The 16983-nt window shown below is 34.6% G+C and overlaps 1 protein-coding gene across 2 annotated transcripts in view; it reads right to left on the reverse strand.

Annotated features, from left to right (window-relative positions):
• Nucleotides 1-16983, reverse strand: part of ATP2C1 (ATPase secretory pathway Ca2+ transporting 1) — a 167345-nt gene that overhangs the window by 44710 nt on the left and 105652 nt on the right. For both annotated transcript variants that reach the window (XM_073900231.1, XM_025882304.2), the window contains exons 10-16: nt 15972-16047; nt 12738-12804; nt 6927-7051; nt 5958-6055; nt 2915-3010; nt 2738-2827; nt 813-917 (exon numbers count right to left, since the gene is read on the reverse strand). In XM_073900231.1, coding sequence (XP_073756332.1) covers nt 813-917; nt 2738-2827; nt 2915-3010; nt 5958-6055; nt 6927-7051; nt 12738-12804; nt 15972-16047 — 657 coding nt within the window. The remainder of the gene's footprint in view (nt 1-812; nt 918-2737; nt 2828-2914; nt 3011-5957; nt 6056-6926; nt 7052-12737; nt 12805-15971; nt 16048-16983) is intronic.

Consider the following 16983-nt stretch of genomic DNA (forward strand, 5'->3'; position numbering starts at 1 on the left):
AGAGATGTAATGGTTTCTTGCTCACAGGTGAAAACACAGAACCAATTATTAATTCATAATAAAGAAAATATAAAAATAACAAAATATGTGTATTTTAAAGGCAAAGTAAGTTTAAGCATCAAGCTGGTAACAGCAACTATGACTGACATAATTATATGCTGCAGATAATATAATATGTAGTGTAATATATATATTATGTCACAACATATAACTATATATTATTATATAAATATATTAAGATAAATAAGATAATATATATTATATTATTATATAATTATAATAAAATAAGATAATAATTTTGTAAACATTTCTAAAGCACCCAGGAACAAAGTAGCAGCTTGAAATATCAGTGCATGTCATTTTGCCAGTTTGTAAGCTGGATCAACGAATATGAATTATACACATTTGGTAACCACTTTTCCACAAAATAATGTAGTTCTGTTTGTTCTGAAGACAAGACATTCCTTCAGTGAAAGAACACAGATTTACACCAGAGGGCAGAAACGTATAGTACATAGTCATCAACAACAAAAATGTTGATAGAATCTGGCGTCATAAGTTCTAGGACATTGAAACCAGGCTCCAATTCATTTTAAGCTGTTTGCTCACACAGCAAAACTTGATGTCCCTATGCATGAATTCAAAGAGAACATGAGAACAACAAGAATGAGTTACCACGAATTATACACAATTTAAAGCAATAGGCCTTTGTTATGCTCAATGATTGTTTAAAAGTAAAGGTGGATAATAAATACAATACAGTCATCTATATTAAGTAAGATTTAGTAAGTACTCTTTACATGGAAGGGTACCTGCTGTGTTCGGTGTACACACTTAACAGCCATCCACTTTTGCTCAGAGCTAAAAGGATATTCAGCTTTTCTGATATAGTCCTGTTGAAGTCCATCAAGACCCATCTATATGGCACAAAAAGAAAGTTAATTCTCACCAACATGTGACTATTTTTTCCTTTAACAGAGAACAAGGGTCACAGCTTACAGTTGGCTGGCTAGAGATACCTGGGTATTTTTCAAAAAATGGTGACAGAATAGCAGTGCTCCATCTACATATACCACATTTCTCTGAAGGGCAACATACATGATCAAGATGAAAGCCTGGGTGTGTACATACAGGCTAAGGCATGCTACCTGGACCGTATGTAGACCAACTCTTCAACACTGACTAGATTAAAATCTCTAATGGATCAAATTCTCAAAGGAAGCAGGATACAAATAAAAAAAGGTACCCAACCAACCAATACTGATCATGTACTTTTATGATCAACAGAAGCTTCAAATTCAATTTCTTACTTCTTAGGGATTCAAATATATCTTTCCTTTTGCTAACATCTTACCACTTGATATTCTGACTACTATCAGCGTCCTTTAGCTGTTCTTCACAATACCCTCTACATTTTAACCTCCAAATATTCAAAAATATTTTTTAAACTACTGAAAAACCTAGCTTATTGCTTTTTGTTGTCTCTTTGCTATCTCCTGAAACACGTCCCGACTCTTCCTGGCTTTCAAAGGTCCTCCAGAAACCCACCATGCGGTCTATTTAACAATCCTCTGGGTTACTCAAACTCCTTTTTTTCCATCCGAGTTCACCAATGAATAAGCCACCACACATTCTAGGCTTATTTTTTCCTCCATTTTATCCTTGCTCTTTTCCTAGCTTACCCATCTAAATCCTGCTTATCCCTCAAAGCCGAGGTCTCAAATCTGAATTTGCCTTATTCTTATATGTGGCTTAACCTTTAAGACTTAACTATCTGCTCTACTGGTCTAGCTTGTATTTGTTCCATGCATGTCAGTGTCAACTCCCTAAAACGTGAGATCCCCAGTCCTAAGGAGGTGGTTTCACACTCTTTATCTCTTAAAAAAGTTAAGAGTATAAGGTTAAGTGTAACACAGTAAATGATGGTTAACAGATTGAACTTTTAAATATCTTTCAAAAAGCTATTCAATGCTATTTTAGTTACAACAAAATGATAAAGAAATGTAGCTTTATATATATTCTAAAACTATCAATTTTATTTTATTAAATTAAATATAATAACCTACATTTCTATACTGAATCTCAATTCGAACAACCTCATTTAGAGGTGTCCTGTTTCACACAAGTCTCAAAATTTTCTAAGACTGCTCTTGAAAGTAGGAGTTTTAATTTTTGTTATGGGAGTGACAAAGGGGACTTTAGGTTTTGCATTTCATCAAATCTAAGACTTAGAAGAGGACATCAACTGGGATAGATGCCCCAACACAAATTCTAATAATATCCTCATTTAAGAAATTGATAATGGAGGAAATGGGAAGACTAGAGAAAGAAAAGCTGATTTCTCATAATGGCTTTAATATCTTTACATAGAATTACTTAAATAATGCTGCCTTTTACTTGTTTGGAAGTTAGTACTTCAGCAACTACACACATTTAGAAAGCTTTCCACACAAGATTCTATTATGGAAAATATTATGAAAACATTCCTTCATAAGAAGAAATCTAGTCACTGGTCATTAATTTATTTCTTGAATGTAAGGGATAAAGCTATACTGAAAAGGCTGGATTAGCTCTGTATTTCCAGGAAGAATAAAACTGGTCCCCAAAAGGCAATAATGCAATGAAATATTAAAGAATCTTCATTCTACACCTAAAAACTAGCAATACTGAAATTGATGGCCTTACATTCTCTTATGAAGGTGAGTTCTCATATGTCAAAGAGAAATCAGGCACATACCTTCATTGCAAGAGCAATTAAAGCTCCTTCCGTTGGCTTCCCCATTAGAGTATTGTTTCTAATTACAGCATCATTGCATACACAGCCCGCCTAAAAGAAATATACAGAAACTAAGAACCCATCACTGTGTCCTAAGTCATTATGAAAAGTCACCTTCTTAGAGAATGAAGTATTTACCTCAACAACTCTGCTAACAGCTGGGTTATAGAATCCATGAACAACATCACCATCAACAATCACTTCCCCAAACGGATTGTAGCCAACACCAGTAACCTAAGGAACATAAAGTGGGGTCAATAATTCAACTGGTAGATAGTGACTTATAAAAAACAAAACCTATGATGACTTGTGTTCATTTCATTTTATACATTATGATTACTGTTAGTGTATATACCTAGAAAAGCATGTGTCTAAAAGAACATTTAATAGTTAAAAGAATATAAATTCTGGGGTGCCTGGGTGGTTCAGTTGGTTAAATGCCCAACTCTTGGTTTCAGCTCAGGTCATGATCTCATGGGTCGTGACACTGAGCCCCATGCTGGGTTCCAAGCTCAGCCCAGAGCATGCTTGAGATACTCTCCTTCTCCCTCTGCCCTTCTCCCCAACTCGTGCACTCTCTCTCTCTCTCAAATAAAATAAAATCTTAAAAAAAAAAAAAAAAGAATATAGATTCTGGGGCGCCTGGATGGCTCAGTCGTTAAGTGTCTGCCTTCGGCTCAGGTCATGATCCCAGGGTCCTGGGATCGAGCCGAGCCCCTCATCGGGTTCCCTGCTCAGCAGGAAGCCTCCTTTTCCCTCTCTCACTCCCCCTGCTTGTGTTCCCTCTCTCGCTGTGCCTCTCTCTGTCAAACAAATAAAATCTTTAAAAAAAAGAATATAGATTCTAATTTTTACAATAACGACAAACCAAAATTACATTAATAATTAAATTAATAATTATAACAATGTATAGTATATTTTAAGTAGACATTAATATATAATTATTATATAATTAATATAATTTTATATTGTTTATATATTTAATATAAATATATATTTAATAAATATATTTTATATTAATATAAAAATAATTAATATAATTTTATATTGTTTCTACTTAAAATATGCCATAATAAAGGATAACCATGAGAACCTCTATACAAAAATGAGCTTTAAATTTATATAACATTACATTTATAAACAGTAAATTTTCCAAGAATTCAAATCCATTTCCACATCTAACATTTGTGACAAACCTGAAACCCAGAAAAAAGCAGAATTCTTTTGGCAAATATGCAGGCTCAGAGACATTACATGATTTAACCTAGCACTTACAAACTACTTTAACATAGTATACATGCCAGTTTTAAAAATCAGAGGTAGAGAAAAGCCAGATGCTTATTCCGTATGGCTAGAACAAACTAAGCCAACAAAAGTTAAATTTCACAGTAAAAATAAGACAGGTTAGAGAGAAATTAACAGTTAATGCTTGACATATGAAAGTATGGGCTTAAAACAACAGAAACTTATATTCTACCTTCCATACCTGAACCACACAAGCACATGTAACCCCAATGACCCTGAATCATCCAGAAAAGGCACATTCAACAACAGTACTGGGTATCCTTAACCAAATCTAACACCCTAAATATCAATAGTCTCATTTTAAAGCCTATGTAAAATGGAATTAAATAAACCTAAGTACAATTTCTGTCAATCTGTCTAATGATGTAGCAAATTGGATGCAAATACAATTTAAAATACTGTACCCATCCTAAGTAGTGTGAATGAACATACCAGCCAGAAATCCTTTCAAGACTGGGATGAAACTGGAACTTGTCCTTACCTAGCTTCAAAATTAACCAACACACACAGATGACATGCACTTAAGACACTGCCAAAAATATTATTTTTAAAATAAAATAATTCATCTATTCATTTATTCTTTCAACAAGTATTTACTACCAGGAGGCAGGCCCTGTGTTGGGCAACTTAGTTCTGCTCTATTACAACTTATAGTATAAAGAACAGAAAATTTTACCTGGGCTGAAAATTAAAAGGCACTGAGTGCTATGAAAACAAATAACATATGGCCAGTTCTGGGTGGTCAGCAAAGCTTTTTTAAAGAAGTGGGGTTGAATGTTTATAGTAGCAATGTCCACAATAGCCAAACTATGGAAAGAGCCCAAATATCCATCAATAGATGAACGGATAAAGAAGATGTGGTATATATACATACAATGGAACATTATGCAGGCATCAAAAAAATGAAATCTTACCATTTGCAATGACATGGATGGAACTAGAGAAAATTATGCTAATTGAAATTAAGTCAGAGAAAGATAATTATCACATGATTTCACTCATATGTGGAATTTAAGGAACAAAACAGAGGAGCATAGGAGAAGGGAGAGAAAAATAAAGTAAGACAAAATCAGAGAGGGAGACAAACCATAAGAGACTCTTAATCATAGGAAAGAAACTGAGAGTTGCTGGAGGGGAGATGGGGAGAATGGGGAAACTGGGTGATGGACATTAAGGAGGGCACGGGATGGAATGAGCACTGGGTGTTATATAAGACTGATGAATCATTGAACTCTACCTCTGAAACTAATAATATACTGTATGCTAATTAATTGCCTAGGAAGGAAGGAAGGGAGGGAGGGAGGGAGGGAGGTTGGTTGGTTGGTTGGTTGGAACTGAGTTGCAAAGGATGAAGACATAACAGACTGTCCTATGCAGTGAGAACAGCAGCAAAGGGCCTGAAGAAGGAGGAGTTTTGTCACACTGAGAGAATCATAAAGTCATGCATCTGGTACCCAGAAAGCAAAGTGAAACATAAGGATAAAGAAGGAAATAAGGAACAAAATATGTAGGGGCCTTGAAAGGCCATACTTAAGACTCCTGGTCACAATGGAAAGCCATTGAAACATCTTAATTAATTAATTAAAATAAACTTGCTAACATTTGGTTCTAAAAGATCCCTCAAGCTACATATAGAGCAAGAATAAGAGTTTGGTAACAAATGGCTAGGGGTGATTGAAAGACAGGTGCCAAGGATGATTCAAAGTTTCTGGACTGTACAAATGCAGTGGGATCAAGACTGGTAGCATAAGGAAAAGGCCCCACTGATAATGAATTTATAGCCCTTTTGAAGACACTAGAATTGTTAGGAATGTCTAAACACCAAAGATTCTTAACAAAGAATCTTTAACTGTTGTTAAAAAAATCTATAGAGTACCTCAGCATGCAGACCATCCGAAGTAAGGATGTGGGTAACAGTCATTTCATTCTTTGTCAGTGTTCCAGTTTTATCTGAACAAATCACATTACAGCAGCCTACAGAATAAATCATTACATGTCACCAAAAGAGTCAGGGAGAAATAAACAAGTTCACATTAAAAACAAATCAAAGACTCTGGAAGCCTGTCCGGTTTCTCTTAATTTTGTACAAATCAAGCTCACTGACAATTTTAAGATTGTTTTCTCTCATTATGCTTTTCACCACCATAAAGTAAGTTCTGAAATTAAAATTAAAAAATAGTGATAAATGTTGACTTTTTCTTATTAACCTGCAACTGAATTTCTACAGAGCTTCTCAGTATTAGCTTTATATTATAACTTTATATAATACATTTTCTAGGAAGTTTTAAGGGTACCTAAATATAAACCCATATAATTTTTTCAGTGAGTAGTTATTTTGCCTCTTGAATATTATAATGCAAACTAAAAAATTAAATTCAGTATTTTTGGATTCCTAAATTTTTTAAAAAAGAAGTTTCATAGCAAACATAAAGTTATGTTATAGCAACATTTTGCAACTGTTGTATGTTTATTGTTCTTATCAGCAAATTCACCTGGAATATGACATTCTAGGATCTATGATTATCAATTATCTTCCTTGAGATGTCAAAAGAAAAAAATTCTATTAATTTTACTCCAGGTTTCATTTGTTATAGATTTCTTTTTTACATGATTTAAGGATTAGAACATTCCATGACACAGTAAGATTTCTCTGTAAGTACACTGTCCGGAAAGACATACACTTCAATTACCTTTTCTGGTTCTGAAAACCATACTTAACTTTGCCACAAGTCAAATACCACTATTCTAGCCTCTCAGACAAAAACCGTACAACCTGAAGATGATTCACTGTTGATGTAAACTAACACACTATTGCATAAGTATGCTCATATTACCACATACTTACCCAGAGTTTCAACAATAGGCAGTTTTTTCACAATGGCCCTTTTCTTCACCATTCTCATAACACCAAGGGCTAGAGTCACTGTGACTACAATGGGAAGACCTTCAGGAATTGCTGCCACTGCCAAACTGTAACCAATATATACTTAGTATTGAAGTATAAATTAAATAGTACATACAGCAACAATTTCAATGGGCTGTTACTTAAAACAGACTAATACAATATAAAATTAATACTATTAACACTCAAAAATGGCCTCAAGAGGAAGGGAAAGTTGATTAACATTTACTGGATACCTACTAGCTGCCAGGTTAAGTGTAGTGGTTGAAGAATGTAGGTTGTGATATCAGATTACCTAGATTTATACCCATGGCTTCACCAATTTTTACCTGTTTGACCCTGAGCTATTATTAGTCTACCTCCGTAGTTTAGTTTTCTCATCTATAAATGCAGTTAACAGTAAGAGGCATTCAAACAAAAACTTAGACATGACTGTTCATAGCAGCACTATTTACAATGGCCAAAAGATCACTGTAATGTCCATCAAGTGATAAATGGGAAATTGTGGTGTATCCATACAATAAAGTATTCCACCATAAAAAGAAATGAAGTACTGATACATGCTACAACATGGATGAACCTTGAAGACATTATACTAAATTAAAGAAGCCAGACACAAAAGACACATAGTGTTTTTATTCCATTTATATGAAATTAACAATAAGCAAATCCATAGAGACAGAAAGCAGTTTAGTGGCTGCCACAGGCTAGGGAGAAGGAAGAAGAGTGATTGCCCAGTGGGCACAAGGTTTTCTTTTGGGGTGATGACACTCAATAATGGTTGTGGTTGTACAACACTATGGACTTAATTCCACTGAATTGTACATTTTAAAATGGTAAATTTTATGTTATATGTATTTTATCACAACAAAAAATTAGTTTCCTTTTGCAAATTTAAAAAAAAATCAAATTAAGTCTATTTTTTATCCCATTCCAAGTATTAGCTCTTGACTCTCCTACAGGTAAGAACATATGCGTTCCTGTTCTTCATTCTAATATTGTTGCATCCACTGCTTCTACTCACCAATTTCTATTACCTACTTTTTCCTTAGCATGATCTAACTTGTAATCATTAGCATCCTCTTCTGTAAAGCATTATTAAGCTTTCATGCTCTGTTTACAGGTTAATTCTAAAATTAGAAAGCCAGTGAATGACACAATACCACTGGCTAAATAGTGTACACAAAGAGTCAAGAAATATGTGCTCATCGGGGCATCTGGGTGGCTCAGTCAGTTTAAGCGTCTGACTCTTGATCTCAGCTCAGGTCTCAATCTCAGGGTTGTGAGTTCAAGCCCCACACTAGGCTCCAAAGAAATATGTGCTATCATTAGTACTTCCTTCTCTCTTTTGAACTATTCTAAGCTGAAACAGAAAACTTTTTTCGTAGGCTTCCATTAACCCTCAATGTATCAGGAAAAATAGACATCATTGTTCATACTCTAGATCTAATGGACCTTTCCATTCTTTTGTTTTTAAGTCACTTTATAAATAATTTGCAGAGGAATAAAATGGATGGTGAAAAACGTCATTAGAAATTTTTAATTTTAACCTTAAACTACATTCCTGGATTTGAAGGTATACATATATCTGAAAGGGGCAATGTCCTCTGGATGCAACTAGTATGGCTCATGAACTGTCAGGAAAGAACCTGGAATACATTCACTTTACAAATACTGATTTCAAATTCAATAAACATTTCCAATAGGTTATAGGCTTATCAATTCTGGTTTCACTTTTTGTATTTGTATCTTCAAAATGCAACACTTTTGAAATTGTGGATGGCTCGTAATTCTGCTGAAAAAGGAACAGTCATCATCTTTGTAACAATTTTTAGATTTATAAACACCAATAACATGAGTTCAATTAGTTTTTCATTTCTATGTCATCTATTTCCTTTTAATCACTTTTATATTCACATCAGCCTTTGGTTTTCTCCACTTATAAATGGTATAAAGTAAAAGTTGGAAAACAAGTATCATAAAAGATTAAACAAAACTATCACACGCACACTTTTAACAAAAAGGGGTGGTCTAGGTTTCTTGCTGGAAAACACTGCATGATGAATTCCTTGCTGTAGAATGACTAACTGAAAGGGAATACCTATCCTTCCCTTTTGTCCTTAGAAAGAAACTATTCACTCATTAATTCAGGAGTTTCAGAAAATTTAGACTACCATCATCCAAAGATTCAGAGTGTTAAGATTTCACTTTTTTTATTAAATTTCACCCCCATCATTAGAGCATACAGTGGCTCTTTGTCTCCTTGCAATCATCTTCTGGTTTGTCCAATTACTCTTCTATCAATTATTCTTTGGCATTATGGTGGAAAGCAAAAAATTATGATTCTTAACTTTAATGAGTAAAAACAAAAAAAGACAATGACTGTCTCTAGACCTCTTTTATACCTTTGTAAATGACAATGTAATATTTCTTTTTTTTTTTTTTTTTTTTTAAGATTTTATTTATTTATTTGAGAGAGAGAGAATGAGAGACAGAGAGCATGAGAGGGGAGAGGGTCAGAGGGAGAAGCAGACCCCCTGCTGAGCAGGGAGCCTGATGTGGGACTCGATCCCGGGACTCCAGGATCATGACCTGAGCCGAAGGCAGTCGCTTAACCAACTGAGCCACCCAGGCGCCCGACAATGTAATATTTCTGAGCAACATAATAAAAAAATTAAAGGATAACAGAATAATGATGATTTACTTTATTATTACATCAACCCTATAAGTGATCCCATCATTCTTCTGCATTCTTACTGTTTTTACTCATTTTTAGAACAGCTGGAAATAATTATTAAAATAATTGGTAGGGGGCATCTGGGTGGCTCAGTCCTTAAGTGTCTGCCTTCGGCTCACGTCATGATCCCAGGGTCCTGGAATCGAGTGCCACATCGGGCTCCCCTTCTCCCTCTCCCACTCCCCCTGCTGTGTCAAGTCTCTCTCTGTCAAATAAATAAATAAAAATCTTTAAAAATAAATAAATAAATAAAATAATTGCTAGGGTAATAAAATAATATAATGCTTCAAGACACAGGAAAAATAAGGTCACAAAAGATCCCATAATATATCTCACTTAAATTTATAAAAGGACAATGGACCCATATAATTGCAAAATAGAATGAGTTTTATTCTATTAAAAATTTTTTAATGCTTTGTCCTTTGTAAGACCTTGAAGCAGAAATAAAAATATCAATCTATAAAATTGAACTTCTCAAAAAAAAACCCCTCAAAATCTAAAAATAAGTCCAATAGATAATATGCTAATGTTTAGTATCTCACACTCATGCCTCATTGTAAATTTATTTCATATTTCACCCAAGTCTTTTTTATACAGATTGAAGCCAAGAGTTTCAAATTGTATTTTTGCTCCTTTAAGGAAAAAAATATACTCCTTCACCCTATCACAAATATCTTTTAACCTCTTATTCAACCTACTTATTCCATTTGATTTTTTTTTTAAATTCACTGTTTTTGTTCTAACATTTGAACTATTACTTCCTAGGCCTACGACAGAGCTGTTATCCAACATTTCTTTTCTTTAGATGCCTAGGTGAGTTCTACTCTTACTTATATCCCACACATCATCTTCCTTTTTTTCATCCTTGTTTTACTATAATTCATAGAGGACAGGGAAGGAATAAATTTTCTGATTATTTACCTATTTGTAATTAACTGGATAGATATGTTGTCTCTGCCTAGATTTATAGATTTAAAATCCTTTCCCCTCATACTTTGATAGCACTGCCCCACTGTTCTCTAATGTAATCCAATGTTACTGTGGAGGAAGGGTTAATAAAATCCTTTTCCCGTAAATCTCTAGCTCTGTTCCTCTAGTGACCTGGTTAGGGTAGTTAGGTCAACTATGTTGCTAGGCAACACTGCTTATGATAAAGGGATCTCCTGACTGATAAACCATCTATGGACTAGAAGAATTTTAATTATCTTACAGGAAGCCATCACTTTGGGTTTCTAAGTGTAGGTGACTCTTATAACTGGACATGTCTCTTGCAAACACCCTGGAAAGTATGTTTCCAGAGATGTTGGCCCTCACGGAGTATGAACCTTTTTTTTTTTTTTTTTTAATTTTTAAAGATTTTATGTATTAGAGAGAATGAGAGAGAGAGAGAAAGCATGAGAACGGGGAGGGTCAGAAGGAGAAGCAGACTCCCCGCCGAGCAGGGAGCCCGATGTGGAACTCGATCCCGAGACTCCAGGATCATGACCTGAGCCGAAGGCAGTCGCTTAACCAACTGAGCCACCCAGGCGCCCTGAAGTATGAACCATTTTAACCCAGGGTAGCTCCCCAACTCACAAGGTCATCCCAACCTCCTTGTACCTAAAGCTGAACTGCTGCAGAGACTCTCAGAAGATGGCTGCCTTAAGTTGCCCCACTGTTCAGAGCACAGGTACCAATTGTGACCTATTAAAGTTTTGTCAGTTGAAATGTTTAGAAGAGTCTAAAAAGACCCCATGGGGGCACCTCGGTGGCTTAATAAGTTAAGTGTCTGCCTTCAGCTCAGGTCATGATCCCGGGGTCCTGGGATCGAGCCCCCATCGGGCTCCCTGCTCAGCAGGACGTCTGCTTCTCTGTCTCCCCCCACCCCCCCAATGCTCTCTCTCCTACCTCTCTCTAATAAAAAAATAAACTCTTTCAAAAATAAAAAAAATCCATGGTGGAAACTGCAACTGCCAATGAGAAATGTGATACCAGTCTAATTATCCTTCCTTTATAGATGATCTAACTTGTTTTCTTTAATTTAATAATGATGTATCCAGGTTGGGCGTTTTTTTCATCCTGTTTGGCATTTAGAGAATCCACACAAACTATAAAAATTTCACGTCTTGCTTCAGATTGAGAAAATACTCTATCATTTCTTATGTAATTTCTTCTTCCCTCTTTTTGAAACTCTTATTGGGTAGATATGGCATTTATTAAATTATTCTTTGTCACTTTTATTCCATTCTCTGTTTTGGACATTTTACTTGATTTGTGGGGGATCCCTCTTTGACTTTACATTACAGCCCTTATACTGAATTTTTAATTTGAGCAGTTAAAATCGTAATTTCTAAAAACTCTTTTTGTCCTCTGATCCTCTTTTAAGTAATCTGTTTATCATGAATGCAGTTTCTTTACAGATCTCTGAAAATAAAAATGCTTTCTAAATTTTTCTGCTCGGGGCGCCTGGGTGGCTCAATTGGTTAAGCGACTGCCTTCGGTTCAGGTCATGATCCTGAAGTCCCAGGATCGAGTCCCACATTGGGCTCCCTGCTCGGCGAGGAGCCTGCTTCTCCCTCTAACCCTCCCCATCTCATGTACTCTCTCTCTCTCATTCTCGCTCTCTCAAATAAATCAATCTTAAAAAATAAATAAATAAAAATAAAAAATAAAAATAAATTTTTCTATTTCTTCAATTTTTCATTTTCCTCTGAGACTGATTATTCAATTTCTATTATTATGGTCTTTCTCTTTCATGCTGCTAGTTTTCAGTTAGGCAATGCTTGTCTACTGATATATAAAAATGCAGTATTAGACTGATAATACCAGACATCTGGTGCAGGTTTTCTTCTGCTATATATGTAGGTTTTCATTTTCCTAGAATTCATTTCAATATATGAATTCTGAACTATTTAAGTAGAAACACTATTCTCTTTTCTGTTCATATAATACCTCCATAATGGAATATAACCTATGCCTATTAGAGAAATAAGAGAGGGAAAAGAGACTCAATTTATAAACAAATGATTAGAACTTACCTTACACTAATAGTAAACATTTCCAGGATATCTTTTCCTAGTAACCAGCCAACCAACATGATGATACCTGGAACAAAAATCAAATAACTATGTTTCCCTTTATATATAATCACATAAGTATAGATGGGATAGAATAACAAGCTGAGGGCAGCCAAAAAGTCCCCTGACATAAAGGAAGGTGCATCAGATCACAATTACATGATTTTACAAAAATCCATTGAGCAGGGGAGATTAAAATTAATGCTGCTTAAAGTCAATGCTGTATATGCACACACACCACACGCACACACACACGCACACACACACACACACACACGTTTTTACCTTTTGTTACCACTGCTGCCACCCACCCCCCCTTAAAGCAATAATATCTGAGGATTCACACTATAAGAAAATATTACCAGTATTTTCATACAACGGGAGAAAAAAAGAAGGTAGAGTAAGACATATAGATCTATTTATTAACAGCTTTACAAAAATAAACCCTGGAACTTTACTTAACTAAATATCCAGGCAATATGTATAAAATTCGTACTATAAACAAAAGAATACTTAATTAGGACTTGGCTCAGAGAGTGATTTATCTTACTTAACATATCTAAAATTGCATTAACATTTAAAAATTACTACTTTTAATGGCATTTACAAATAAAAAAATCAATTAATATATGGGGTGCCTGGGTGCCTCAGTCGACTAAGCATCTGCCTTCGGCTCAGGTCATGATCTCATGGGTCCTGGGATCCAGCCCCATGTCAGCTTACCCCACCCCCTGCTTGTGCACACCCTCTCTCTCTCTCTGTCAAATAAATAAATAATCTTTTTAAAAATCAATTAACATAAACCGAACAACATACTCTGCTTTAACCTTTGTCTCTGAAATGAAGGAGGGCATGGAGTGCACCACTGGTTTTGTGAGAGAAAAAACAGTATCATTATAGACAATAAAATAAAGCCACTTCAAGATTGTATTCTAGATCAATATAAACATTTAAACAAGTTTTTCTTCATCTTTCTACAATTATAAAATAATAATCCAGATGGTGACACTCTAAGATCCTATCCAAAATACTATTCTAACAAAAAAAATTATGTTCAATGAACTATACCAGGGGTCAGCAAGCTATAATCTGTGAGCCTCCTGCATGCTTTTGTAAATAAAGTTTGTTGGAACATAGCCACATCCACTTGTTTCTATATTGTCTATGATGCTTTCCTGTTGATGGCAGAGTTGAGCATTTCCATTGGAGAATACTGGAAATACTTTGGTAAGGACCAAAGGCTAAAATATTTACTGTCAGGCCCTTTACCCGCCCCCCAAAAAAGTCTGCTGACCTCTGATTTTGATCTTAACCTTTATCCTATTCCATATACTATCCTAACAAGAAAAACTGTTTAATGCATTATATTAAAACCAGATAATCATAAAGTTGAAAGATTCTTATCACTAAAAGTGAAGTGGTTTCATGGTACAGCATTAATATAACTGGGGAGATTTCACTGGCTAAATGCCCTTAGACTTATCAAATTCCTATAAATTCTAGAAAATAAACAGTAATAATCAAATAATCAAATTAACTACCTACTAGTTAAAAATGAGGAATGAAATACCTTTCTACATTCTACTTTACTATGAAGGCAGAGAGATCAATAGAATATTTAAATAATTATTTAACTGAAACTGCATAGCAGAAATCTGCTTTAACTTAAAACTGTATTATTATTTTGAAACTTTAAGCTAACAAGAATAACTAAAATAATATCATGGAGGGACACCTGGGTGGCTCAGTCAGTTAAGCGTCTGCCTTTGGCTCACAGGGTCCTGGGACTGAGTCCCACATTGGGCTCCCTGCTCAGTGGGAAGCCTGCTTCTCCCCCTGCCTGCCGCTCCCCTTGCTTGTGTGCTCTCTCTCTCTCTCAGACATATAAATATATAAAAGCTTTAAAAAATTAAAAAATCAAATAACATCATGGAAAAATTAAATGAGCAAGGACTCCAAAATTGATTCAAATGTTTAATGTATGATAAAGATGTCATTTCAACTCAGTGACTAAACAATGGACTACAGAATTAAAGGTATTGGGATAATTAACCTTTGAGTAAAAATGTTATTAACTCTACCTTAAGTCTTATACTAAAATAAATTCTAAATAGTAAAATTAAGTGTCAAAAATAATAACTGAAGTAGTTGACTGATGTTTAAATAGATATAAACATAAACACTTTCCACAACATGAGGTTGGGATAGCCTTTATGAACTGAACAAAGACAGAAACTATAACTGCAGAGATTAATAGGACAATTATATCAGAAGATGTTTCAATTACTCTCTCTCCCGTACCAAGTTTATTATATTTATCCCTCAAAGGGAATTTAAAAATTGGAGGGAAAAAACATAAAAAAAGGATGGATATCCTAATTGTACAAAGAGCTGTTACCAACCTGAGACTCAAGCCACAAGAGAAGAAGGGATAAGACAGATTGGCAGGTCATGAAATAAAAAGGACCAACACATATGACGAGAGTGCTGTTTTTCTATAATGAACTGTGAAATAAAATAATGAGAAGTCTTTTGTCTGTTAATGACAACAAAGTTGGCAAGGGTGCTGGAAGAGAAATACCTCTGTCTTGCTGATGAAAGGTATTATTTGGCAATATAAACAAAAAACTTTAAAAATATGCCAAAAATTTGAAAATTACATGGATACTCTTTGACCCAATAATTTTACTTTTATGAATTTAATAAGATATCCTCACTGAAGAATCATTTACGTAATTTTTAAAAACTCAAAAAACATAGAAATGTCTTCAAGAGGTCTAAGATATTTTTTTCCCATATAATGGAGTACTATACAACCACCTATTTCATGACATCAATTCAATGAGCATCTATTTAATGACACGATGCTTATGAAGAAAATGTGAAACAAAAAAGGAAAAATAGTCCATAAAACATTACTAACATTTTGTTGAAAACTAGAAAGACAAATACAAAAATGTTTATAGAAATGCTCCTTGATTATAGGAATTACATGGAGTTCTAATTTATCTTTGTAGAAAAGGACAATGGTTGGGGGCTGGTTTTATAATTTTTAAAAAGTAGTAGTAAGCTAAAATTTAATTAATTAAATGAATAAACAAATTCACACAGCTATCTAAACTGCCTTACCACCCCCCCCACACACACACAAACCTAAGTAAACAGATGAGATATACATACTCACTCCTCTCTTACCTATTATACCAAAGGAGTAAAAGGAAAGCTGTTTTCCTAAAAGGTCCATGCTCTTCTGCAGAGGGGTTTTTGGTGCCTTGACAAATTGGAGAAGAGTGTCACTACAATGAGCTAAATTTAGTAAAATAAAATAGGTGCCAGGGACTCTGCTAAGTGCTTCACATATTCATGCTAGCTCTTAACATACCCATGACATACACATCTCTCCCTTAAGATCAGTATGACTCCCTTTACTGAGGAAACTGAGGCTGAGACTTTTAAAAGCTTGTTTATTTAAAAGGTCCATGCTCCCCATACCTGTTTTTGAGAAGAAATCTATTCTCCCTACCAGCTTCTCCAGGACTTTATTACCATTCACTGCCCCTCACTTTTCCAATCTTCTCCTTTCTGTATCCACAAACAAGCTCGCAATCCAAGTCTTTTTCTCCAGCTGGCTCCCTGACTGGCCAACTCCCTTCTCTAGCACTTCCCTCACTGCCAAGCTTCTTGGAATGGTTTTATATACTGCATCACATACTGGGATCTTGGCAGGTTACCTGAGAAATCCAGATGACTCAGGGAGAATATGACATAGGTAGAATGCAACTTCTTTTTTATAAGAAAGTATTTTCAATGAGAGAACTATTCTTCAATATCCTTAAACAAGAATATCTTCCAGATTATTTTACTTCACAATCTTTTCCCCCCATTACTTGGAATTAAATAAAGTTGGGAATTTTGGTAGAAGACAAATATACCATTTAGTGATTTTTAAAATTAATCTTTCTAAAAAGAATAGGACCTATAAATAATTGGCTATAAACCTTTTTCTCCTATAAACAATGAATATCAAAATGTTTTAGCATATTAACAATGTCAAGTCAAGCCTTTTCAAATACAGTCTTTCCAATTATGTTTTTAAACACAGACAACTGAGTGATATTCTGAATAAAATACTACTTTCAATAGCACATAAAATAATCCACCAATACTTTCTGTTCCTCTACTTGTAATAGAGAATTTCAGATTTGAA

This window comes from Callorhinus ursinus, unplaced genomic scaffold (assembly GCF_003265705.2).
Source record: "Callorhinus ursinus isolate GAN/ISIS: 27379988/994484 unplaced genomic scaffold, GSC_fseal_2.0 scaffold1, whole genome shotgun sequence".
In the NCBI taxonomy this organism is placed as follows: Eukaryota; Metazoa; Chordata; class Mammalia; order Carnivora; family Otariidae; genus Callorhinus; species Callorhinus ursinus.